This window comes from Mustela putorius, unplaced genomic scaffold, assembly GCF_011764305.1.
Source record: "Mustela putorius furo isolate JIRA1106 unplaced genomic scaffold, ASM1176430v1.1 tig00003869_pilon_pilon_pilon, whole genome shotgun sequence".
Lineage (NCBI taxonomy): Eukaryota > Metazoa > Chordata > Mammalia > Carnivora > Mustelidae > Mustela > Mustela putorius.
The window spans coordinates 12,347,683-12,374,989 of record NW_025422021.1 but is presented as its reverse complement, the minus strand read 5'-3'; the positions used below and the strand labels follow the sequence as shown (position 1 = coordinate 12,374,989).

The window sequence follows — 27,307 nt, the reverse complement described above, 5'->3', positions numbered from 1 at the left end:
ACACTGGGGTGCAGCTGCCCCTTCAGATCACTACATTTGTATCTTTGGGATAAATACCCAGTAGTGCAATTGCTGGGTCACAGGGTAACTCTATTTTTACATTTTTGAGGAACTTCCATACTGTTTTCCAGGGTGGCTGCACCAACTTGCATTCCCACCAACAGTGTAGGAGGGTTCCCCTTTCCCTGCATCCTCGCCAACATCTGTCGTTTCCTGATTTGCTAAATTTTAGCCATTCTGACTGATGTGGAGTGGTATCTCACTGTGGTTTTGACTTATATTTCCTTGATGCTGAGTGATGTTGAGCACGTTTTTATGTGTGTTGGCCATTTGGATGTCTTCTTTGTAGAAATGTCTGTTCATGACATAGAGATTTAAAAGAAAAAGGACAGTCATCTGCTTAGTGTTTTGTTTTCTACAGCTGAATGAAATCCACAGCACAATCTTCTGATTTTAAAAAGAACTAGGAAAAAATAGAATGGAAATTTGGTTCTGTAATTTTTACGTTAACTTTGATGACCAGAAATCTAATATAGGGAAAGTTCTGAGCAAGCATCCCTTCAAAGGTTGCCTTGTTAAAGAATATAATGAAAGAAAATTTAGCTCTTAAGATGTAAATTTGAATGTAGTCCAGACAAGGCACTGTTGACAAGTGAGTCCATTAACCGAACCCCTACATGGGACCACCTGAAAAGGATAGAAATGACCTAATGTGATAGCTTTTTCTTTGCTCCTTTCCCTTCTCTCCTCCAGACCACCCAGGTTCTTAAGGCTCTCTACGTCTCTCGGTGACAATAACACAGGAAGGGTCTGATATCAATCATTCATACCTTTCTTCATGTGGATGGGGGTCAATGTATTACTTCCCTAAGAGGTCTCTCTATCTAAGCTTTACTTTGACTTGCAGAAGATAATGGAGAAGTATATCTGGCATATTTTTGGCACCTTGCTTCCTTACCTCTATAAATTTCAGTCTTGGTTTTTTTGTCCTTTTGGAGAAAAAAGATCCCCATTTAATTTATAAGATGAAAGCAGTGTCTAAACTCTACCCAGACAGATACAGTCATTCATTCACTCATCCCAGCTAAACCATAATAAATTGCATTTTTAAGGAGGGAAGAGAGAAGCCTGGGAAACCTGAGACCTACAGCAATAAGCTGACATATAGGGAAACTGAAAGTAAGCAATCCATGGAGTTTGTACCTGGCTGTGTGCTTAAGAGGGAGGTGGTAGCCTGGGGAGGCGGGGGGGGGGGTTACAGATTAGCACTGTCTTGTCCTCCTCTTCACCTGTGGTCCCAGGATATGGCAGGTCAATCGTGACAAGCTCTGAAACAGACCAGCTCTGGGCAGGGATCTCCTTTCGCAGGGATCTCCATTCCAGGGACCACTTCAGTAAGCTCTCCTTGTCATGCCTTCAAACACCAATTAAAACTCATAAATAAGTACAGAACCTCATTGCATTAAATCACGTTCATCTCCTTGCTCATCAATGCTGAAAAACTGAGAGAAAAAGAATCCTCCAAGATTGGTGTCCCCTACCTACTCTCTTAGCAGGCAAAGAGTACTAAATCAGAACAGACAAGTTAACAGGAAGAAAAAACGAACAAACAAACAAAAACCCAGAGACTATGAATAGTAATCACAATTCAAAATTAATTGATTAGGGGTGCCTGGGTGGCTCAGTGGGTTAAAGCCTCTGCCTTCGGCTCAGGTCATGATCCCAGGGTCCTGGGATCGAGCCCTGCATCGGGCTCTCTGCTCAGCTGGGAGCCTGCTTCCCATCCTCTCTCTCTCTGCCTGCCTGTCTGCCTGCTTGTGATCTCTGTTTGTTAAATAAATAAATAAAATCTTAAAAAAAAATTAATTGATTAAAACAATGTGCATGGGACAGTTTACAAAATGCTTCCACGTTACATTATTTCAACTGCTGAATCTGGTCAAGAGATTGCACTCAGAGATAAAGGAATGTTATTCGTCCTTTTTAAGTCCCTCCTGAAAGTTGTTAAATTTAAGTTACTGAAGGTACTACCAATTCCTCCAAAAACACATGACCCACAGCTGTTTGGCTTCCTTCAGCCACTGGAGAGAGATTTAGTCATCAGCTGGTGTCACAAAAGAATGACTCAGAGTGAGGAAGGAACCTGAGGGCTCTTCACACATGTGTGTACTCGGAGCTGGACGGAAGCCCGGGGAATCTCCTCCTCCAGAGGATTGGTGTGGTCAGGTGGCTCAATCCTTCCTTCCTCAGTACAGTGGACAGAACCACCCTCTGCCTAGCCGGTCCCCACAGCTTCTCTACGCCAGTTCATCTCCAAAGGTAACCAGTGACTGAATTCTGTCATTTATCCCTTCGTTTCTCCATCTTCAAACTGCCTTTGATTTTCCTCACTCTTACAGAATTAATCAAGTTATTTTTCATGCTATGAAGTAATAATAGTAATAATAATATTACTATTAGAAGGCTGTGATGGACACTGAGTCCATCTTACCATAGACGTGATCCCAGTGTCACCCGGGTCCTTGCCTGGAACTCCCCATCCCCAGGTCTCTCTTTGAATGTTCTTTGACACCTTATAGTTACAACCAAATTTATATCTAGTTATTCTCTCTGTGCCTATTTGACACCATCTATAAATCTTACAATGAACTGGAAACTGGATGGGGGGGGCGCTCCGAAAGGAGTAGGAATCTTAGTGGAGTTTCTTACTGGAACCGCAGATGTGCTACTGGGGTTCTGTGCAAACTATGGGTCTGATCTGTCTGTCTACCTGCTTTGCCAGTGTTACCAGACGTCCCTTGAGGTGAATGCACACAGGCATGCTCAGTGAGTGAGAAAAATTCCTTCTAGGTCAGAAGGAATCAGGGAACTTCCTCATAATGCATATGATGCACAATATTGGGTTCCTGGATACTAAGATGACAGCAGTAAACCTGCTTCAGATGTATGATCCTATGATTGACATTTTACCAAGAAGACATTGAGCTTTCTCCCAAGTCCAAGTCTGTTTTCACTTTGACTCCCAAAATACAGTGGGTAGTTTAGTGGCTTTGCTGCCAGTTAATCCCAGCATGCCCTGTTAAAGGCTTTAGGATTTAAATGGTGTGTGGTGCACTCCCTCAGTAGGTTGATTTTTAGCAGTTGCAGAAAAAGTTTAAATAAAACATATTTTTAAATTAAAAATCAACTTGGGTTGTACAAATAGCTCTGAAATGTCCCCCTACACACTAGCTCAAGGGTAATGATTATGCTTTATTTATCTTAGAATCCTTTAGCATATGCTAGATGCTCTAAGAATGTCCGTGGTTAGATGCTGCATAAAATGAAATTTAAATGTCATATAGTCTTTGTATTGTGTTTTTGAGATTTGAAAAGTGTGTCCAATTTTTAGAATAAATCTCAGTGCTTAAATACAAGAAAAAAATAGTTATCTCCTACACTTTAAATGTGGAAAGGGGGAATTGGTCGTAAAATCCTTATAACAAATGTCACTTTCTTAAGGTACAGACTAAAACCTCAGAGCTTTCCTTCTGCTCAAAGTTAAGTGAAGACAAAAGAAACACACTGAAGTTTTGAACATACTTTCAGCATCTATACATAACATTGTCTCCATATTCTAAATGTAAGGGCCTACTTAGCCAGAGCAAGCCATTTTGTTGTTTATACAGTAAATTTAGATTGACCCTGCCCCCCCCACACCTCAGAGGAACTTAGAAACAAATCTGGGAAACCAGTAAAGTATGACTGACCAGCCCCTGATAACAGAGCCCATATACCAGGACGTGTCAGGTCAGGGGGAGGTAACAGAGCCCATAATACAAGGATGAGTCAAGTCAGGTGGAGACATCCAATCAGGAAAGCACCTCCCTAACCACCCAAGAATGTGGACCCTGCCTTTTGGGCGCCAATTCTGACCAGAGTGATAGACTAGTTCAAATAGCTACTATAGGGTGAATTGTAATTCAATTGGCCACCTGGTGGCCAGGCTCAACCACATGGCCTTTACTCTATAAAAGTTAGTCTGTGAAGACCTGTACCCCTGGGGATAAAAATATATGTTTATAAAAATAAAAAATTAAAAAAAAAAAGTTAGTCTGTGAGGCTGAGAAGGGTCACCTCTTTGCAAAAGACGGCCCTGGCTGGTCAGTTTGATTCTCGATGCTTGGCACCAAATAAAGCTTTGCTTGACCTTCGCTTTGTATCAGTCTTGCTCCTTTGACCATGGACCCAACACTAAGTTTTCTGGTTTTCTTTAAGTTTGTTGTTGTTGTTGTTGTTGTTGTTAAGTAATCTCTATAGCCGGCATAAGGCTTGAATTCATGACACCAAGACCAAGAGTCACATGCTCTTCTGACTGAGCCAGCGGGCACCCATGTAAGCTTTCTTTGAAGCCTTGTAATGACAAGCTATAACCGTGCTATAACCGTATACAATATATCATCTCTTAAGTAAAGCAACCATGGCTTTCACAGTAATTCTTAACCTGCCAATACCATCAGGAAGCCTATTGACAAAGTAATCAACCTGAGGGGAATGGGGAATAATTTATTAATTAATAATTGTGGATATTATGATGAATTATAATTTAAAATGTTTGAGAGAAGGCAAAAGAAAATTAGAGATAGTTTTATCCTTAGAACTAAAAATACCAGTGTAAGCCCATCAGGCCTTCCCTCCGTTAGGAGTGGCTGCCCTCCCTCTCCTAGGAGACTTTCTGAATGAATGAATCTGCAGAGGAAACATACACTCTTCCACACTTCACTGGTCCCACCACACAAATAACACTCTGGGTATCCCACACTAACTCCCTCCTGAAGGAAGCAGGATTCAAGGGAATGTAACTGGTGGAGGAACTTCTTTATTCCATGGAGTGAGAGAACTTACTGTTTCCATGACGACGAAGACCACCTCAATTGTATCAGCAGCAGCATCATAACCATTATTATTATTATTATTATTATTATTATTATTATTACTATTATTTTAATCAGACCCTCAGAGAAGCCTTTCTAAGCATATTTTATATAGGATCCCTTGGCTCTGCTGAAAAAAAATTTCCTTAGATTTCTGGGTGCCCAACTTGCACACTTTTTTTCACAGAAATGTTATTTATTCATCATATAAATTAGTTTTGCATTAGGTCGAATTATTTCTTTTTCTTAGAGGTGTGGCAAAAATCTGTGAAAGCTCACTTGGGTTAAAAAAACAAACAGAACTTCTTACTTCAAGGAAAATGTCAAAATAAGAAGGAATTTGGTATAATATAGCTAGGTTAACAAAATTTAAGTGTACTAAGGACATACATGTCCCCAATGCCATGGGTATTAAGAAAGTTGTGAAAGAGAACTTCAAAAGGAAAACATTTGAGAAAGCTACTGCTAAATGCTCTTTGATTTTTTTAAAGAAACTATTTAGTTGTTGATTCAGCTTGCGTTGTGATTACAACAAATTGAAAGTAAATAAAAATTCTACATATTCCAGTCAGTGTAACTGACTAGTTGTAGTATCACCTTCTAAAACAAAGCCCCTCGTGGAATTACGCAGAAATAAAATCAAGTCGCATGAGAGGGAGTATTTAGAAAGAATTCTGTATTTCTTATGAAAAATGGGGCTCACCATGACATTGAGACATGGAGACATTATTCTCAGTTCTTTTTGTTTGTCTGTAACTGTCATTTATTTTTAAAGGGTGAGGAATGTGATTAAGAGAAGTGAAATCAGAGGATCTTTATTTTTTTATTTTTAATGGGGGAAAAGACACCCAGGTATAGAAAGTTTAAAAAAAAGCAGAAGTGAGCAAGGACAGCAATCAAGTTGCAATAGTTTCCTACAGCTGCAAACACGTGCTTACACTTAAGCATTTTTGCATGGCAATGAAAGAGACAATTAGTTCTCCTTTCTTGGTTCCTTTTCAATCTTTGTGGCATGATCAAGACTTTTGATAAAGTGTGTTTATTCCTCCTGTTAACTGATTCTGCTTTAATTTCTTTGCACTTCTTCCTGCTCCTACACAGTTGGGAGTTGAGAGATCAGAATTTTAGCTCTAACCACTCTCTGGATAATGACTTTCTGTTAGGAAACCTGTTCTACTTAGCTCACAGAAATATTTTGACAATTAAATGAGATAAATATTCCTCGAACACTTTTCAAAAACTCTTAAAGTTCCTCTAAATTGGAAGTGTGAATATGATGTTGCTATTATTACCTTCTGTCTGATGGTTCAGAGGGCTCGGAGACTAATCCAGTTACCACCGGAACCTTGGGCTTAGAGTTGAAACTTCTTCCTTCTTCTCTTCCTTCTTTCCTTCGACAGCATTTATTTTACCTACTGCCAAGGTTCATGCAAGTACTGGTGGTTGTAGAGAAGTGTACACATAGCCCAGACTCCCGGATTGAGTGGGAAACCAGGTGGCAGTGGAGCAGAGGAAGAAATGGTGAATAACCAAATGTGAGTGGCCCGGGTATCAGTCTTCAAAACAGCGCCACGATCCTATCTTGAGACAATTAGCCTGCCTTTCTTTTTGTTTTGTTTTGTTTTTAAATTTTTTATTTTTTAAATTACTTTTCAGCGTACTAGAGTTCATTGTTTATACACCACACCCAGTGCTCAATGCAATAGGTGCCCTCCACAATACCCACCACCAGGCTGGCCCAACTTCCCACCCCCTGCCCCTTCAAAATCCTCAGATTGTTTTTCAGAGTCCATAGTCTCTCATGGTTCATCTCCCTTTCCAATTTCCCTCAACTCCCTTTTCTTTTTCATCTCCCCATGTCCTCCGTGTTATTTCTTATGCTCCATAAATAAGTGAAACCACATGATAATTGACTCTTTCTGCTTGACTTATTTCACTCAGCATAATCTCTTCCAGTCCCGTCCATGTTGATACAAAAGTTGGGTATTCATCCTTTCTGATGGAGGCATAATACTCCATAGTGTAGCCTGCATTTCTGAATTTGTTTCTTACTCTATATAATGGAGATAATTTTACTCTAAGTCTTTTTATTTATTTATTTTATTTATTTGAGAGAGAGATTGAGAGGACAAGTTGGGGGAGGGGCAGAGAGAGAAGCAGACTCACTGCAGAGCAGGGAGGCTGACCTAGGACTCTTGGGATCACGACCTGAGCCAAAGGCAGATGCTTAAACCCTGAGCTACCTGGGCATCCCAAAAAAGGCACTTTTTTAAAATCACAGAAACTAACACATAGAGTAGCAGCCTAGAAGCAATATTTATAAGTAATAAAACTTTTCTGGTAAGGCCATAAAAAATAATCCTTATCAGTGTGGCCCTACCAAGGAACTGATGACTGAGTTTCCAGAAAAGTGGTTCTGGACTCCCAACACAAGGAAGCTCTAGACCAGTGGTTCTCACTTGGGAGCTGTTTTGTCCCCCAGGAGACATCTGGCAATGTCTGGAGACATTGTTTGTTGTCACAACTGGGGAGGGGGTGCTCCTGGCATCACGGGGGTAGAGGCCAGGGGGTGCTGCTAAACATCCTGCAATACTCAGAACAGACCGCACAACAAATAATTGTTTCACCTCAATGAACAAAAAGTACCCATTGCCGAGGTCTGAGCAGCACACAGAGCAGGCCCCTCACGAGTGAACACGACTGATCCCGCCCTAATGATGAGGTTCTTCCTGTGCAGCAGGCATTGATCCCTTTACTTTACCAGGTACTCTCCACCAGAGAAGTGATTATTTCCATTTTACAGCTAGGAAAATGGAGGCTAAGAAAATATAAATAAATAAATAATAATAAATAAATTTCCCCAAAAAACCTCTGATGATCAAGGAGCGGGCACTGGACCTCTATCTGCCTGATTCTGAGACCTGGGTTCCGAACCCCAGCCCTGCCGGTGTGTGTGTGTGTGTGTGTGTGTGTGTGTGTGGCCTCAGTCCTGTCTTCCCAGGTTTATTTTTACTAGCTTAGGGAAAATCTCCAGGCCAGTTCAGAGGATGCATATTTAGAATTGCGCCAGCCCTCACGCCCCGTGTGGGCCTGCAGATCTGCTTCCCCTCACTCTGTCCTCAGCTTTGACTAGCCCGTGGGCTCACAGCCCACAGATGAGGGGCTCTTGCTTTCAGCCAAGTGGTGTGTACCCCTGCTAAACGCTTTGTTGAGAGATAAATTGGAAGACAAAGCTGATAAGCAAACGACCCAAGCAACTAGGGTCAGTGCCCCCAGCCTGAATTATCGGGAACAACGGGCCATGCGGAGGCAGCCAGGCTGGCAGAATATGGTTGAGGCGGCCATAGTAGTCACAGTCGATGAACCAATCGGCCATCCATCAGCTTCTGCGTCTGCATCGCGTTCCCAATGACTCCGACCAAGGGCTGCTGCTAGGAAACACGACCACACATGGAATCCTGGCTAAGATAGAAGTCAAAGGTTTGTGTGTGTTGGTTTGTGATTGACTCACTACAATGACCTAGAGGAATGTGAACCTTAGGAATGAAGAAGAATTGCTATTTCTTGGACAATAGTATTTGGGGTAAGAACAGGCTATATGAAACTCTCGGTCGATGTTGGTAGTCCCCTGGATTCAGGCTGCAGGCTGGGACACCAGCATCGGAAATGACTCTCAGCCCAGAGGGGTACATAATGAAGATCACACATTTTAATGTGAGCCCATCCTTGACAACTAAAAAGCTCTTCTCTGTTGCCTGTCACCAAGGAAAAAATGAGTTTGGCTAATGAAAGAGGAAGTAAGGAGGAAATGGAGAGCATGAGGAGGGAGGAGGGAGCCTGACGGTTTAAGTTTGAATTTTTGCTTTTCTCTAGTGGTTGTGAAGGTGAACTTACCAAAGATTAGAAGTCCAAGGTCACTAGATCTTGAAGTGCTGGAGTTCTTGATTCATGCATGAAACTCCTTTGGATTAAAAGAAGCCTTTTCTTAGGGAAAAAAAAAAACACTTTATTTTCCTCTGTCAAATTTTTACTTTTTTATTTTGCAATAATGTCAAACTTATGGAAAAGTTGAAAGAATAATACAACCTAGAATCCCCGAATATTAACATTTACCACATCTGCATTGTCATTCTCTCTTTATATCCATATGTATGGAGGGTTTTTGTTGCTGTTGTTCTATTTTTAATTGAAGTATCATTGGTATACAATATTATATTAATTTCACGTGTACGATATAGTAACTTGACATTTGTATACATTACAAAATGCTCACTACCTATCACATACAAGTTATTATGTTATTATTGATTATTTTTCCCATGCTCTACCTCTTATCTCTGGGACTTATTTATTTTCTAACTGGAATTTTGTAACTCTTAATTCCTTTCACCTGTTTCGCCCATTCCCCACCCCCACCCCTTGACCACCACTGCCCCAGCAACTGCCTGTTTGTGGCTTGGCAACCACATCTTCCTTATCCATTCATCTATTGACGAACACTTAGACTACTTCCTTAACATGTTTACTTATTTATATAAATATAGTTATTATTTTCTTAACTTTGAGAGTAAGTTGCAGACACGGTGCTACTTAATCTTTAAATACTTCAGTGTGTGTTTCCCAAAAGCAGGGCACTTTCTACATAATCATAATAAATTATAAAATGAATATGAATATTTCTTGAGTTGCAATATTATTTATCAGATCAACAAATCTTACTCAAATTCCACTAGCTGAGCAAATAATGTTCTTTCTGGCAAAAGAAAAAAAAATAGTTTTCTGACCCAGTATCACATATTGCACGAGTTATCATATCTCTTCAGTTCCCATTTATCTGGAGCAGTCTTCACTCTTTTTTTTCCTTCATGACTTCGACATTTTTAAAGAGTATAGGCCATATATTGTGCAGAGTTGGGAGATATGTCTTCATGCAGGATTAGCTTCCATGTATGCAGGAAAGTGCCTCTGTGTCCTTCCCAGTGCACAGTACCAGGGGGCCCATGATGTTGGTTTGTCCCACAACTAGTGGTATGAATTTTTGTTACTTGATTAAGGTGGTATCTGTCAGATTTCTCCGCTGTGAAATTGTTATTGCTCTCTTTTTAATTAGTACATTTCTCACGGGGAGATATTTTGAGATTCTATAATTATTGTTTCTTATCAGAATTTCACCTAATAATTTTAGCATCCATTGATCACTCTTGCCTGAAGTAATTGTTACTATTACAGTTGCCAAATGGTGATTTTTCTAATTCTATCATTTCTTTTACATTTATTAGTTGGCTTATTAATTCTTCTATAAAATGAGGCAAATAACATGCCCCCTTTAACTCAAAATGTTGTTGGGAGAATCAAATGAGATCTATATTTAAAAGTGCTGTGTAGAATGCTTCACAAATGCAAACCATTCTTTTGCTATTCCTCCCCTTCTGCTTGCCCAGCAAAACATGATGACATAGAAAGTTTCCACTCTCTGATCTAGGACACAATAAACCCCATGAGCATTTGCATTCTTCAAATAACTCTATGAAATTTGGATTGCAATGAAGGCTACAGAATCCATTTAGAAAATAATTCAACATTTAGTTGTTCAATTATTCAATTTATTGAGGCTAGAGTTGAACAACACACTATACTAATTACATTTATAAATACAAAATTTCCTTAAAATTTCTAAAAATGAAATTTCCCAAGAGATAGTTACACCAACACCTTACCTCAAAATTATACGCTTTTTAATGTATTTATATATTTAAGAAGGAAAAATTCTACTAGTTGGGCATTAATTTTCCATAAATAAGAAACTCCTACACAGGAAAGATTTGGGAAACTAACCCAAATTATTAAGGCATGTTCGTCTAAAAACTTGATGGCTTTAGAAATAGATGCAGCCATATCAAAAGAATCAGCCAGTTTGCTTAAACCCACTGTATTTTAATTTTTACCTCTGACTTAGTTTTATCAAAGACAGTCTCTTACCTCTTCTCTCTTTAGCTAAAGATTTTTTGCCAGGAAGAAAGATGAAATCAGAGACCAAAATTTCCTTGAGAAGTGAAGATGATATATTATATCAAGTGATTTTTTTTTAATCTGAAGTAATCTGTTCCTTATAAAGCAATAGAAACAAAGTTGCATGAAAGTGAGTACACGAGTGTATGTGTATAATTCTATGTGTGTATATTTTTATTCCTTATTAGAGAAAGAAATATTTACATATACAGGAAAAAAAACTGGAAGAAAATATGTACCAAAAATATTAAGAGTCAAATGTGATAATCATTACTCAATTCTTTTTTTTTCTGTATCTGCCAATTTTTTTTAACCATGAGCGTAAGTTACTTTTACAAACAGAAAAAAGATGAACAATTTTTTTAAATGGTTCAAATGAAAAACCAGGAAATAGCTGTAAAAAAGAAAAAAGAAAACCCACTCTTATAATATTGCTTGGCCTTGCAAGCATTTTGAACATAGGGTCCATGAACAGTCATGATTCCCAAAGCATCTGTGAGGTCTAAACTTCAACTCCAGGCTTATCCATTGTCCTCTGAGAAGCACTCAAAGCCCTTCTTGATTTTAAGGATGGATCCAGATCAAGGGCAGAGACATGTGTGAACACAGGGCAAAGCAAGGAAACTTCCTGCATCGAAAGGGAAGGAAATAAGGTCTCTCCCGCAGGTGATGTTGTCTGTGACTCCTCTTGCTTCCAAAGGCAGAGAGAGCCAATGCAGACCCAGTGCTGCTCCTATGTGGTGTGGGACCTAATGATCTCTTTCCTTTGGTTTGCCTATGACTGAGCTAGGATGTCTGAGCTGCCATGATGCTCAGACCTGAAGCAAACAGGCAAATGTCACCCCCCACACTCATCTCCCATCTCTGCCTGGTTCTCGTTCACTTCCTACTACGGGATAGCTTGCTCTTCCCAAGCAATCGGCACCCACAATAAAAGTGATAGTATAGGCTGTCATTGTAAATGACAAACATTGCAATATATATGGGATTTTATATCCCAAATAGTTTGAAGTCTCACTCCATGATACTTTTGATATTATGCTTCCAAATTAGTATCACACTTGTTTTCAATAATACAATTGCTTGATTTATTCACAAATGTTATTTTGCAGCCAAACATTGTATAATAATTAGTACAATTTTTAAGATGGCATATGCATTTAAATGGTCAAGACTATAAAATTAATAGGGGTACCTGGGTGGCTCAGTTGGTTAACTCAGTTGGCTCAGTTGTCTCAGGTCTTGGACTCAAGGTCATGAAATCAAGTCCTACTTAAAAAAAAAAAAACTATAAAATTAACATAGTATTCTTTCTTTAACATTTCCAAAACAACTGTGATATTTCTAAATTGGTACAGTCAGCCTACATGAAATAGTAATTTGTTTTTTATTTAGGAAAAAATAAAAAAGTAATATGTGCTGAGGGAAAATGCAAGTGGTAATCTTCTGAAACCCTCCACCTGTTTGATTTTTTGCCTCTAGGCCACCTCTAGCCTGGACTAATTAGTTTTCTAGGTCATCCTGCTGCACTTATGGTCAAAGCCTCATGATTTTCCAGAAAGAATTTGCATTCCTTTATCCTATGTCATGTGATTCTTTTTCTCACAGAAACTAGTGTGCAAAGAGAACAGAATCTGAGGTTTCTTGATTCTGTTTGGGATGCTGTGCCTTTGGCCATCATCCCTCAATCTCTTCCCATTCATCTCACCCTCTGTCCAGGCGCTCCCTGGTGGCCAAGCATTTGCATAATCCCTGCATGGAGTTGGGATGATCTCAGAGTTGGGTTGAAGAATGACAATAACCCACTGAAAATAAGAAAATGGAAACCAACTTGGAAATATTTTCATAGTGGCAACTACTTTACCTGACAGTATAAAAATAATTAAGAATCTAATCAATCAATTGAAATTGAACATTTTCTAATAGATTCGCCTATTCTACTCTTGAATTTCACAAGGTCACAAGCGATAAGATTTTACTGTGACAGTCTCTGTTTCAGATGGATAAATTCATACATTCATTCATATCAACACAAGAGTTGCGTCAGCTTCGCCATGGAACCTCTCTCCTGTTCACTTTTTCTGGCTGTTTTGGTTAGTTTTTGCATTACTTTAGAGGAATGGTTGAGCACTTAAAAGGCCATCTTCCTAGCCAAATAATAGTTATTCTTCTTTTTTAACTATTCACTCAAGTGCATTAAAATATCTGAAGTCATCAGTGTTGGGTTATAGCACCTTGATTGTTCTAATTTGAGTTTTCTTTCTAATTTTGAGCTTTCAGGTCCCTGTCTTCTTTTATTGTTCAAGGAAGGAGAGTCCCTATCCTATACAGAAGAAAAAAAATGTTCTTCTGGGTGTTAGCCCTCCTAATCCTTTGTGGTTTTCTATGGAATTATAAAAGACAACTAAAGATTGCAGACATCACAGATAAGTATATTTTCATAACTGGTTGTGACACTGGCTTTGGAAATTTGGCAGCCAGAACTTTTGATAAAAAAGGATTTCGTGTAATTGCTGCCTGTCTGACTGAATCAGAGTCAACAGCCTTAAAGGCAGAAACCTCAGAAAGGCTTCACACTGTGCTTCTGGATGTAACTGACCCTGAGAATGTCAAGAGGACTGCCCAGTGGGTGAAAAATCAAGTTGGGGAGAAAGGTGAGTGATGTGGGGGTGGGAAGAATGGAGGGGGTGTTGTAAATTAGCTACAGCTAAATAAAATGTGTTTGGATCTTAAATGACCTTTCAAGAAAATGTCTCCTAAATACCAGCTATGGTACTGGAGAATCTTGGAAAAATCTTAGGATAAAGCCCTCAATAGTTTTGAGCTGCAAGCTCACTGTTTGCATGAGAGACACAGCCCACATTATCCTCAGTCTTAAGTCCCAGTGGGTGAATTTCGAAGTAAGTTTGAGGTATTGACTTTCCCTGCACTTCTCTCATAAAATTCTAGTTTAGCTACATAAAATTCTACATTTAGCTACATTAGCTACATTTTAGCTACATTCACAGTGAAGGAACTTGGGGCTTAAAGCTACAGGAGATCATGCAAGCAATCAATGTACGTGAACTTTCTCTATCATATCTACATCATTTAGTTGAGACTCCAGACCACAAAAGCAATGGCTTAATAATGCTCCTGACAATTTTTAATGCTTGAATTCCAAATAACTTTAACAATATTAAATGTTTTCCATCATAAAACAATTGATGACTGGATTTTTTTATTTTTTTACTAAAAATAGATATGAAGTAGATTGTATTGCTCTTTGTAAAAAGTAGTTTATAAATAAATAATCTCTGGCTTTGCAATCTAGTAAATGGAAAAAATAGACCAATTTACTCTGCATCTATGATAAAAAAAAAAAAGCAATAGCGAAATAAGTCAATCAGAGAAAGACAATTATCATATGATCTCCCTGATATGAGGAATTTGAGAGGCAATGTGGGGGGTTTGGGGGGTAGGAAAGGAATAAATGAAACAAAATGGGATAGGGAGGAGGACAAACCATAAGGGACTCTTAATCTCACAAAACAATCTGAGGGTTGCTGAGGGGAGGGGGATAGGGTGGCTGGGTTATGGACATTGGGGAGGGTATGTGCTATGGTGAGTTCTGTGAAGTATGTAAACCTGGCAATTCACAGACCTGTACCCCTCCCTGGGGCTAATAATATATTATATGTTAATAAAAAATAAAAAAATATTTTAAAAAAAGACAAAAAAGCAAAAGGTTCATTCAGTGTCAGTATTTTACATGCAGAACCAGAAATAGAGTTACTGTGAGACTGGCTTCCAGTAACAGAGCTCCAACTGTTTTAATTTCGCCTCCCTACCCTCTTAGAGAGTAGTTCCTTCCCAAAACTGTAAAGCATTTCAGAGCAGGAATGTGTCTACAAGGAGGAAATGGCAGAGTTGTGTAAAGCAGGGACTGTATTTCCATCAAGGATGCCCATATAAGTGCCATCTTCCATCACACCTGCTTCCTTTCCACTCTGATCTAGGTCTCTGGGGTCTGATCAACAATGCCGGCGTTCTCGGTGTGCTGGCTCCCACCGATTGGCTGACAGTGGAGGACTACAGAGAACCTATTGAAGTGAACTTGTTTGGCCTCATCAATGTGACTCTAAATTTGCTTCCCTTGGTCAAAAAAGCTCAAGGAAGGATTATCAATATCTCCAGCATTGGAGGTCGGCTGGCGTTCAGTGGAGGGGGTTATAATCCATCCAAATATGCAGTAGAAGGCTTCAATGACAGCTTAAGGTAAAGCAAACATTGACATATTAGGAAATAATAGCTGTTAATGTTTACTGAATGTTAATTATGTACTAGACACTCTAGTTAGTGCTTTAAGTTATTCCCAATTTGTAGGCAATACCACTGAAACAAAGAGATTAAGCAATTTGCCCAAGGTCACCCAGCTGGTAAGTGGTAGAATTGAGATTTGAACTTAAGTCTATCCAAGTCTTTTTTACTTTTTTGCATTAATGTATGATACTGACAGTGATGGTAAATTTATATTCTACAGGTCGGTGTGTTATATAATCAGGGAATCATATAGAAAACCTAAGGCAGGGTATAACTCTCCATTGGTATAACTGTCAGTTGCAGAAACAATAGTACCATCTTATTTAAACCCTCAGTAGAAAATTATCTGATAAGGTAAATGTAATTATCACAAAATAATAACTCAGCTATGCAGCTTTTGTCCCCCTCTTGTTGCAAATTCTGGATTCAAATTTCCATACATTTCAGACACTACAGCCAAATGGATGATAACTTTCCCATCCTCACCCCACCCCCCAAAGACAAGAAAGACAGATTTCCTCTGATGCGTCCATTTCCCAAAAAAAGGGGGGGGGGGGATTTACTAATCAGAGGTGAAGATTTTGCTCCCACAAGAAAGCACTAACCACTCTGTTATCAGAGAACCCCAGAGCTCAAAACAAAGAATCTATTTAACAAATAAAGACCCCAACTCAGTGCCCTCAAGCATGGATTTCTCTGGATTTGTAACATTTGATATTCACTGGGTTTCCTGAATCTGTAGGTTTATATCTTTGGTCAAATTTGATGAGTTTTCAGCTATTGCCTCTTCAAACATTCTTTTCTGCAATCCAGTCTTTCTCTTCTTTTTCTGAGACTCTATAACACAAATGTTAGACCTTTGACTTTGTCCCATAAATCCTTAAGGTTCTGCTCACTTTCTCATTTTTCTCTCTCTGCTATATATATTGGATAATTCCTAATGGTCTACCTTCAAATTCACTGACTTTCCTCCATCATCACAGTGCTATTGAGTCCAATCAAAAAATATTTTATTTTGGTTATTGTGTTTTTCAAGTATAAAATTTTCATTTGGTTCTTCTTTGTCTTTTCTTTTCTTTGGGAAATATTCTAACTTTCCAGTCACTTCAAGAGTATTTTCCTTTGGGGCGCCTGGGTGGCTCAGTGGGTTACGCCGCTGCCTTCAGCTCAGGTCATGATCTCAGGGTCCTGGGATCGAGTCCCGCATCGGGCTCTCTGCTCAGCAGGGAGCCTGCTTCCTCCTCTCTCTCTCTCTCTCTCTGCCTGCCTCTCTGCCTATTTGTGATCTCTCTCTGTCAAATAAATAAATAAAATCTTTAAAAAAAAAAAAAAAAAAAAAAAAAAGAGTATTTTCCTTTGTATTTGGAACATTTTTATAATAGCTGCGTTAAAGACTTTGGTAATTCCAACATCTGTATCCTTCGGCATTAGCATCTGCCATTGTCTTTTCCCATGTGAGTCGAGATTTTCCAGTTCTTTTTATGCTGAACATTTGGAATGTGCCAGTTCTTTTTATGCTGAGTATTTGGAATGATATGAGACTATGGGTCTTATTTAAGTCCTATGGAGAATGTTGATATTTTTGCTTCATTTTATTTATTTGAGAGAGAGAGAGAGCACGCATGAGTGGGGTGGGAGGGGCAGAGGGAGGGACGGTGCCCGCCTGAGCTGAAGGCAGCTGCCTAAATGACTGAGCCACCGAGGTGCCCCAGTATTTTTGTTTTAGCAGACAGTTGATGAGGTTGCATTCAGGTCACAATTGCTAACCATCATTCTGTACTTTGAGATTTCAATGTTTGCTTGATTTTTAAAGACTTTGCTGTGGTATTCAAATCTGTTCTGCAGATGTACTACACAGTAGCCATCTGGGATATGAAAGATGCTTGTCCCAGAGTTCGCTTCTCTAAGTCAGACCCACACATGCACGTGTGCTGTGCATAAACAATGTTAGAGGCGCACTTTCCTGAGCTCCTCTCTCTCTCATCTTTCCAGTTCTCTCTTGTTTCCTGGGACTGCCCTCCTGCTGGAAGTTACTCCATTCTGCCAACTACTTCACACATATGCTGGGCATGGGGCCACATGATGGGAGGAAAGAGAGAGACAAAAAGCACCAGGGTTTCTTCCCACCCTCTTGGAGACTAATAACCACTTTAAAAAAGGGATTTCAGGGCGCCTGGGTGGCTCAGTGGGTTAAGCCTCTGCCTTCGGCTCAGGTCACGATCTCAGGGTCCTGGGATTGAGGCCCGCATCAGGCTCTCTGCTCAGCGGGGAGCCTGCTTTCTCCTCTCTTTCTCTATGCCTGCCTCTCTGCATACTTGTGATTTCTCTCTCTCTTTCAAATAAATAAAAATAAAATCTTTTAAAAAATAAATAACTAAAAAATAAAAATAAAAAGGGATTTCAGCTGAAGGACTTATGTGTTTGCAATGCACTATACCATGCCTGAAATTACCCAGTAAAGAATGGTTTCATTTTGTTGTTGTTGTTTTCTAAATCATGGAGCTGGTACTGGGAATGGTATTGTGCGTGCAGGTCCAAGTCCAGTGGTGGTCCCAGAATTTCTATATATAGGAGGATTTAGGGTCAATGGTCCAACTGGGAGAAGGCTGGAGCTCTTCAAAGCTGTATTTGCCCAACACAGCACACATAACTGGGTTCATACTGGTTTGACTTACCTGGTAAACTTAGTTGGGTGACTTAAAGCCATTTGTCCCTAGATTGTATGTTCTTTCATTAGTAGATGGGGTGACAAATCTTTCCAAATACTTTCCAAAACCCAAAGAAGCACAGAAGATAAGTGAGTAAAGTAAATTAAGTTAGAAAATAACTTTTAATAATTTTAATGCAAGCAACATACTTTTCAAAATCTTTCAAGATCAAGTTAATTTGCATTTTTAGTAAACTACACTGCAAACTAAACAATAGGCATGTTGCTGAAAGCAGAATGTAAGATAATTCATATTTTAAGTTCATTGGTACAATTCTTTAAAAATCATGTGGTAAAGACTTATATAAAATGAGTAATTACTTCCTCATAGATCCTTGGTGGAAATATACATTAAATTTAGGAAATAATTGCTCATATAACAGTTTGCAATTCTTCGTTTTGCTTTTAAAAGGGGGAAGTGCATCATGATTCCCCTAAAACCTTGTGGCCCAGTAAATCTGAGGCCACATAATGAAAGATCTCACTGAGCAGGATAGGGAGCAGGCGAGCCACATCAGAGATTGTCACACTTGTGTCCCCAGCCTGTCCTCATTTGTGTCGCAATGTCCTCACATTTCTAAAATAGAAGTAGACTGGTCCATCCAGGCCAGTCATCACTCCATTTCCCATAAGGTTTTTTGCATTCCAAGAAGAAACCTGTCCTTAACCCGACTGCTTGTCAATTTAATGAGAGAGTATGACTTAGTGGGGAACACTAGTCCAGGAGGGGGTCTGCCCAGATCCCTTTCCCATTCTGCCATTAAACCAGCCTTCACCACGCTAACTTCAGCTTCCTCACTGCAAACTGAGAGTGTAGAACTAAATATTCCTTTCCAACCCATGCATTTCTGTGATCCCATGAAAAAATTCGTTCGAGGGGCGCCTGGGTGGCTCAGCGGGTTAAAGCCTCTGCCTTTGGCTCAGGTCATGATCCCAGGGTCCTGGGATCAAGCCCCACATCCGGCTCTCTGCTCAGCAGGGAGCCTGCTTCCTCTTCTCTCTCTGCTTGTCTCTCTGCCTACTTGTGATCTCTGTCTGTCAAATAAATAAATAAAATCTTAAAAAAAAATTCTTTCAAAAATAATCACCCAAATAGCAAACATTCTCCAAATAAACCTGGATTAAACATCATCAATGTGTTCTTTCACAGACGGGACATGAAAGCTTTTGGTGTACACGTTTCATGTATTGAACCAGGATTATTCAAAACAGGATTATCAGATCCAATAAAAGCCACTGAAAAAAAACTTGCCATTTGGAAGCATCTGTCTCCAGATATCAAACAACAGTATGGAGAAGGTTACATTCAAAAAAGTAAGTCTCTGGGTGGGCCCAGGGTTCCTCCGGAGTTCATTGTTCTAGGCAACATGAAGAAGACTCAAATACAAATGAAAAAACAAGGTTTTGTTAATGATATACAATAGGGAGATAACATATGGATTAAAGATCCCTATTAATTCCAGTGCCATCTCTTACTTCAAGTCTTTACAAACATTTACTGAGCATTTACCCCGTGCCAAATCCTACCTTATGAATTCTATCATTTATTCCTCAAAAGAACCATAGGAGCAGTGAACAGAGGCATGGAAAGGTGAATGTTCTATACACAGCTGTACAACTCCTCCCGGTCATGCCTAGACTCGAGCCCACAGTCTTCACTTCTACACAAGCCTCCTCTTTTTGGTAAACACCAACCACTCACTAAACATTGGTTAAGGATTTATGGAGTTTACAAAATACCAAGACTCAGACTCTGACCCTTAACCAGCTTAGTTTAGTGGAGGAGAAAAAGTAACCAGTGAGATTGTAAAACAATGAGACTGTGCAGAATGCAAGAAAATTGATCCTGTAATTCTTAGACAGACCCCAAAGGCCCGGAAGGGGTGCTAGACAGTACAGTCTCTAATTGCCCAAAGGAATTCAGAACTGGATGAAAGCATTGCTGGCCAGTGGCCTTTCTGAGACAGGTCAGGTTTGAGCAAGGCCTAAAGGCCAGGAAGGAATTATCTGGGTGGAAGCCTTCCAGAGCAGGAATGCACGGGGGGTGGAGATGGAAGGCGAAGCAGCAGCCTAAGTCATACTGAGTCAGGGATGGAAATAATAGATTAGTGTATGATGACTAACATATAGTGAACATTTGGTACTTGCCACCATTCTAAGTGGTTTACATGGACTGCCTCATTTTAAATGTCTAAATAAACCCTGTGAAGGAGATATTCCCTGAATTGTCTAGAAACAGAGGCACAGAGAAGCTGCTTGCCCAGGGCTGCACAGTTAGTAAGTGGAAGGGCTGGCTTTGAACCCAGACAGCCTGACTTTGCCATTTAGTCTTGGGCCCTGCGCGATCATGGAAACGAGGCATTAAGGAGCTGGTGGAACTTCCTGTACCAGGTCTCCACCTCCACCTCAAACTTCCTGGTCATGTTTAAAGCTTAGTCGACATTCCTCAAACACTTACTGGGCTCCTGCATTAAGCCACACAGGGCCCCACCTAACTTTGTGTCACTGTAACCTCAAAACTCTGGTCCTGCTTCTTCACCTGGAAATTTGGCGAGAGAGCCAAGTGTGGCAAGGTTCAAGGCCAGAAGTTTTCAAGAGGGAGCCAAGAGCCAAGTCAAATCCACCTGGGAGGTTTTTAGGATGACAGACTCCTCCAGCCACCTGACCCGACTGCGCACGCGCGCACACACGTACGGAGAATGTCTGGTTTCACAAACCTCCCAGTGCTATCATATCACTAGATGCTGAGAACCTCTGCTATAAAATACTTGTGTTTCTCACTCATTATCAACTCTGAAAATTCTAAGTAGGTTCAGAAATAAGGGCACCTGGGTGGTTCAGTGGTTAAGCATCTGCCTTGGGCTCAAGTGATGATCCCAGGGTCCTGGGATGGAGCCCTACATAGGGCTCTGTGCTTAGCAGGCAGCCTGCTTCTCCCTCTCTTCCCTAATCGTGCTGTCTGCATCTCTCAAATGAATAAATAAAATCTTTTAAAAAATACTTCATTTAAAAGAGCTTTCTCTTTTTGATATTAACACTGATACTTTCTAAATGCCTATAATAGGTCATCAACTTCCATCTCAAAATTATTTTTGACTTGGCCCCTGGCTCAGGTGTTTCCCTCTCAGAAATACCAGAAGGCTTTGAGCACAGTTTTGCACTGGTTGTTTTTATTATTTTTTCAAACTAGGACTTGAACATCAGCCAGACTCATAATTCCCAAGCAGACCACGAAGAAGCTCACCCTTCTTCATTTCCTAGACTATAGTTGTGAAAGTTTAAAATAGCCACTAAGACTTGTTAGGTAAGTTCTTTGAACAACTTGTGACTATAGGGGCCTTAACTTGAAAAAGAGATTTAAAATCATAGATTTTTCTCTTAGGAAGACACAACTCAGGTATGTTTTAAGAACACTGCAGGAATGCTCCAAGCCATTACCAATCTTCTGATAAAATACCTGCTTCTCTAAAATGACCCTAGAACATTACTCAAGCATTTCAGCTGCCTGATCACCAGGATATGTTTAGCTTTCTGAGTCAATACTTTTGGGGATGATTCCCTCTTTATTCACCGAATTACAGAGACACAAGGTATGTGAGCGCACGCGCACACACATGCATACTCGCACAGCCCCTCCCCATTTCCTAAGCATATAGTAGTCCCTTAAAACAAATTTAGGATCAAACCCATAGCTTCTTGGGCTCAGAGGCCTCATGGACTTTATAAAGTATCTTTCTCTCATTGCTTTAAGGTAGTGGTTCTCAAAGTCTGCTCCCTGGACCAGCACCAACAGCATCATTTGAAAACTTGATAGAAACGCAAATTATTGGGTCCCACTTCACACCTACTGAGTCAGAAGCTGGTGGTGGGACCCAGCAACTGGGTTTTAACAAGCCCTCTAGGAGATTCTGCTGCCTACTCAAGTTTGAGAGCGAGAAGTCGAACAAAAACATTGCTGCATCCTTCAAACCCACCACAGGGGCCTCAATTTATAACAGCAAATTCAAAAGAAATTTTCACACACACACATCCTCCCCTTTACACCCTGGCCTCATACACTCCTTTCCCCCTTCTTCCAAAGAGTACATGTACTTTTGTCTCTTTCTGCAGGTCTAGACAAGCTGAAAGGCACAACTTCCTTTGTGAACGTGGACCTCTCCCTGGTGGTGGAGTGCATGGACCATGCGCTCACAAGTCTCTTCCCAAAGACCCATTATGTTGCTGGGAGAGATGCCAAGGCCTTCTGGATACCTCTGTCTCACATGCCAGCAGTTTTGCAAGACTTCTTATTGTTGAAACAGAAAGTAGAGCTGGCTAATCCCAAGGCGGTGTGACCGGTGTGACTCAGCAGACAACAAATGCCTACCCCAGGCTATGAGATTGGCTGCTTTCAAGGGCATATCTCCTTTTTGGTCTCATTCCTTACCTAATTCAACCCAGACTCATTTAGATCATTTAGATGTGCTGCTTTTGATACACGAGGGAGTCCTACCCACACTGGGAAAGTCCCAGGGTCCCTTCTTAAGCCTTCTTTGAGAAGAAGGGCAGCAATGACCTATCCCATAAAGGGCCATGATAGCACCTGCCCAATATTTAGGTTTTGTCTGCTTAATATATGGAAGGGAAATTGAAAGCCTTTCCCATCCAACATGATCTCTGCCACTGCCAGCCCCATTGCCTCTAGCCCCCACACCTTGAACTCCAGAATGTTAATTATTTGTCCCGTATCAAAATGTTCAGAGAAAAGTAGAATACTTTCATGAGTGGGTTGGATGTCTTATTTGCTGAGAAGAAGACTCAGAAAGACTGGAACTCAGTTTTCTAACCTGTGGTGGGTCAGGGAAGGTGGGGTGAGGAAGCATCATGTGACTCCTACAAACGAACTAGAACAGAGAAACACTAGGGAGGATTGCAAGTAGGAGGATAGGGGAGGAGCAGAAAGACAAGAGGACTGTAAAGAAGAAACAAGTATGGAAGTGGAGGGAGGGAGAGTCCAAGACAAGCCAGCCTGTTCTAGAGGGAGCTGTGGAGGCTGAACAGCCGTTTCAAGGCGGCTGTGAACACAGATGCCCACACAGCTGTCTATGGAAAGCTGGTAACAAAAGTAACCACTCGTTCCAAAGAAGAAAAACAGAAGGTATTCATGTCATTATGATGACTGTAAATATAACAAGACCCAGAATATCTGCAACAACTTACACCCAAGAAGGTTGGAAAGCCTGTGTTTGAGGTGTCTCTGAAGCCCCATGAAGACATAGAACTAAATTAAGACTCTAGCCTACAGTTGCAGTGACAGCTGTAACTTGCTCTTTGCTCATATTCGTGGTCCTTATTGGACTGACCCTGGTCCCACACCTCATCCCAAAACAAGTTCTCTACACGGTTGCTTCTCCAGATAGCAGCACCCAGTATCACTCATGTAGGCTGGTTGACAATTCACATGAAAAGCCTGAAGTGTCAAAATTCAATATTTGTGGCTAAATTATATAGGGTGAAAGAGCCAGAAAAATTGTATCATGTACACACACAGACACACACACACACACACACACACACACACACTTATTGTGAAGAAAATATTTAATATCTGCTGCATGAAACCATACCCATTTGAAGAGATCAGTAATGCTATTCATTTTTATCCACCTTTCTGGAAACATCTGTTCATGAGGTAGTCTCCCCTTCTCACATTTACAATGTATTAATGACTTTGAAAAAACAAATTTTCAATGGTGTCAGTCCACCTGGACATACATGTCATTATTTCAAGGGAAAATACACTCATCCTTTTTGCATGAAAATGAAGAAAATCACAGCAGGAATCAGAAGAATTCTCAGGCAAAGTTATCTAAGCTATTGTCACTACCAACCCCGGGAAGTCACCTCCATCCTGGGGTCCCGTTGACAGCTCACCTTTAAGATCTCTGAGTTCTTCTTGTTGCCAGTAAGCACCCGCAGGTTAGGGAACCCTCCCACAGCTTGTCCTTGGAGCCGAAGTTCATCAGCGTTGTTTGCTGAGGCTCTTCCTTCTCACCTTGAATTCCCAGGTCCTGGCTTCATCACATTGTTTTAAAAATGTCGGGCCCACTCTCCCTGATCGTCCTGTCCTCCGCTGCTTCCAGGACTTTTAAAATCGGCAGGATCCTGCTTTGCTGGATGTCCAACCTTTCCAGTTGTGTTGTGGGGTCTACCTAATGGTTTTATTTCCTTTGTTTCACCTGGACCTGAGTTCTTTGCTCATTTCTCCACGTAACTACAATTGTCAAATCCCTGTTTCATCAATCCAATGAATGCTCCCAAATACGATATCATCTCAAAACAAAATCAAATATATTCATCCAAGCAACCTTGTAAGCTTTTAAAACTAAATGAGAAGATGGCAGTATTTGGAATATAAAGGTATAGTCTCAACAAAAGCACAAGACCTGGAAGAAAGAGAAGGAGAAAGGAAGGGAGGGGCATAAAAAGGTCATTGCCCCAGGAGTCTGAGGTATGACTGTCTCAACTCTCTCCATCTCACCATCACTTCTGATATTCTCTGTGCTCTTAGGAAAATAATATATTTTTTATCTATACTATTTGGGAGGACATATACTGGGCATTCCGCTAAGTCCTGGCCAGTAAGGAACGACACGGCCCCTTCTTTCATAAAGCTTATTATAATCCAAAAGCTGAGATTACTACTTGGGATGCCTTAGAGTAGCTTCTCCAGGAATCTGTGGTCAAGCTAAAGTGAGATGTTGTCTCTCTACCACCTCTCGTTTAGGGGACCCTTTCCTCACTTAGTTTGGAGGCACAAGGAGAACCTCCCAGACTTTTCCTCTGATATGACCTAAAAAATCCCACTACATCCTCTGTAGCTCTATCTGGATATCCACAAGATATTCACATCTGGAGTTCCTACCACTCTCACCCGACCTACCCTTTCCCAGGCAAGCACCAACTACTATCAATTTGATCTCCTAAGGAGATACCTCGTCTACTACTTTTCTTCTCCAAGGGAATCATCTATTCAAGCTTTCATCATCCCTTATCTCAATGGCAGTATATTTACCCTTGTATTTTTTCGATGATTTCTCCTCACTGCAGTCAGAATTATTCATAATTCAGATCTAATTATTCTACTCTTTTCCCCACCACCACTTTCTTAAACCCTTCAATGGGTTTCCATTGCATTATGGCTAAGGACAAAAATGCATAAATGATGTTGCCCCAGCACTTCTCATTAGCCTCATTTGAGGCTCTTCTCCTCAGCTAGCCTCCTCAGACCCTTTGTCCATGCTCTTGCCTAGGAAGTTTCCATTTTTCTTGTTTATCTAGTTTCCTCATCCTGTAGATCTCAGACCCTTCCTCAAGGAAGCCTGTACAGTTCCAAACTCTGACCACAGTCTTTGTATCCCAAATTGGTTTCTGTCTTGTACAGGACCCTTATCACAATCTGTCATTACATATTTGTGTAATTAGTTTGTTACTATGGGTCTCCCCAACCAGACTTTAAGTTTCATGAAATCAGGAACCATGACTCTTCACTTATCTTTGTATTCCCTTGCCTAGCACAGTGCTGGCACACAGAATCACTGTTCAAAAATATTTATTGAATGAATTTAGAAATCAGCCTCTCTGAGCCTTTCTGACTAGGGGGCAATCTATCACTTAAGATAGGGCTTGCCAATTTACCATGCTAATGGACATAAGAAGAAAGCAGGAGTGGCAATCCTTATATCAGGTTGATTGTGGTATTAAAGAATCAGTTTGACTAAAATCCTATAACTTCCTTAAGTCTCCTTACCTCCTGTTTTTTCTGTAAGCCTCCCTTTGGAAATAAGTCGCCAACGGTCTGTTGGTCCCGAGACACTGTGAAGGAACCTCTGTCCATGTTGAGCCATTCTGGGCTCCGTGGTCACAGAACAGGGAGCATCAGGAATCATTTCATCCACCTCTCTGCCTGTAGGATGATATGGCCAAGCCAGCCAGGCTAAAGAGAACCACTTCAATTTAAAGTCTCTCTGGGAGTGCTTGGATGTCTCAATTGGTTAAGTGTCTGACTCTTGATTTTGGCTCAGGTCATGATCTCAGGGTTATGAGGTGGGGCTCTGTGCTGGACGTTGAGTCTGCTTATGATTTTCTCTCTGTCTCTCCCCTCCTCTAAAAAAAATTTAAAAATAATAAAATAAAACTTTTTAATATACTAAATTAAATCTTTTCAGAAATCCATAACTTCTTTGGGAAACCCAGCCAATTTTTAATAAAGAAAATAGCCAGGAGCTTCTAAGAAAAATGATGAATTTTAGCTTTATTCTCTATTAATTCTAATAATTCTCAGAAATGTGAGAGATCAGAGTCCCATCAGGATGGAGGAAATAGTTAAACAGTCTCAAACTGGAAAGCTGTGTAATGTATAGAAATTATTTGTAACAATCTAAACTAAGCCACAGTTTATAAGGACTATACTGGTTGACAATTTCATGGATTTTTGCCTGTTAAAAAATAAGACAATTCTGTTGATATTCATAATACTGACATTCTTCCTCAACCCTGTGACTCATTTTCAAAAAGAAAATATGAATAATTTCCATCCTACTATATATATGAGGCACTAAAATAGTCAGGGCTCTGGTGCAGATCTAGTTTAGCTGAATCTCGGAGCTCTTTTTGCACACAGCACCTGCCTGAGAAAGAACCAGATCACAGCTCTTGGCTGATTAGTCCCTAGAAATAAATAGCACTCTGGCCTGAAATGGGTCAGGCAAGGCAACGTAGCATTCTGTCACACTCTACAACCAGCAACTGCCCTGAACAGTACCATTTCAGTCCCTTTTGAGAAAATGGACATGGAAAGGATTCCACTATAGATACATAGCATAAGCCCTGGGCAAAAACCATTTAGTCCTATCCTGAGGCAGGAGTGGGGGGTTGCTAATTACTCTCAGCCATCTGGGTCTGTTTTTGCTCTTAGCTATGGCAGCTGGAACTTCAGTACGATGCCACCCAATGAATGCTAGTGCTTGGGTTTGGGATCAGTAAACCAAGCAAACTAGCTTCCCAAAGGTATAATAAGAAAATATTATCGATGGTTATTTAATACTTAGTATGTGTAAGGTTCTTAATGCATTTGGATATCGCACAAATGATTTCATCTAACCCTAACCATATCTCAGGTATGTTTTGTTGTTGTTACTGTTGTTTCACTTATTTGTTTTTAATATGGTAAGAACATTTAATATGGGATCCATTCTCTTAAATGAAGTGTACAACACAGGATTGTAAGTGAAGTCACAAAGTTGTACAGCAGGTCTCTAGAACCTAGTCATTTGGCATAAATGAAGTTTATGAACAACAATTCCCCATTTCCCCTGCCCTCAGTCCCTAGAAACCA

The 27,307-nt window shown here is 40.3% G+C and overlaps 1 protein-coding gene across 2 annotated transcripts; it reads left to right on the top strand.

Annotated features, from left to right (window-relative positions):
- Positions 1-2,158: 2,158 nt before the first annotated feature.
- DHRS9 (dehydrogenase/reductase 9) lies at positions 2,159-23,672 on the top strand. 2 transcript variants are annotated; one of them, XM_045066757.1, is made up of 5 exons: positions 2,159-2,319; positions 13,203-13,576; positions 14,921-15,179; positions 19,082-19,245; positions 22,042-23,672. In XM_045066757.1, exons 2-5 carry the CDS (start codon positions 13,264-13,266, stop codon positions 22,263-22,265), a joined length of 960 nt encoding a protein of 319 aa, XP_044922692.1. In that variant the 5' UTR covers positions 2,159-2,319; positions 13,203-13,263; the 3' UTR covers positions 22,266-23,672. The 2 variants fall into 2 exon arrangements, with proteins under 2 accessions (XP_044922692.1, XP_044922691.1); XM_045066756.1 differs by having other exon boundaries at positions 13,196-13,576.
- The last annotated feature ends 3,635 nt before the right edge of the window (positions 23,673-27,307 follow it).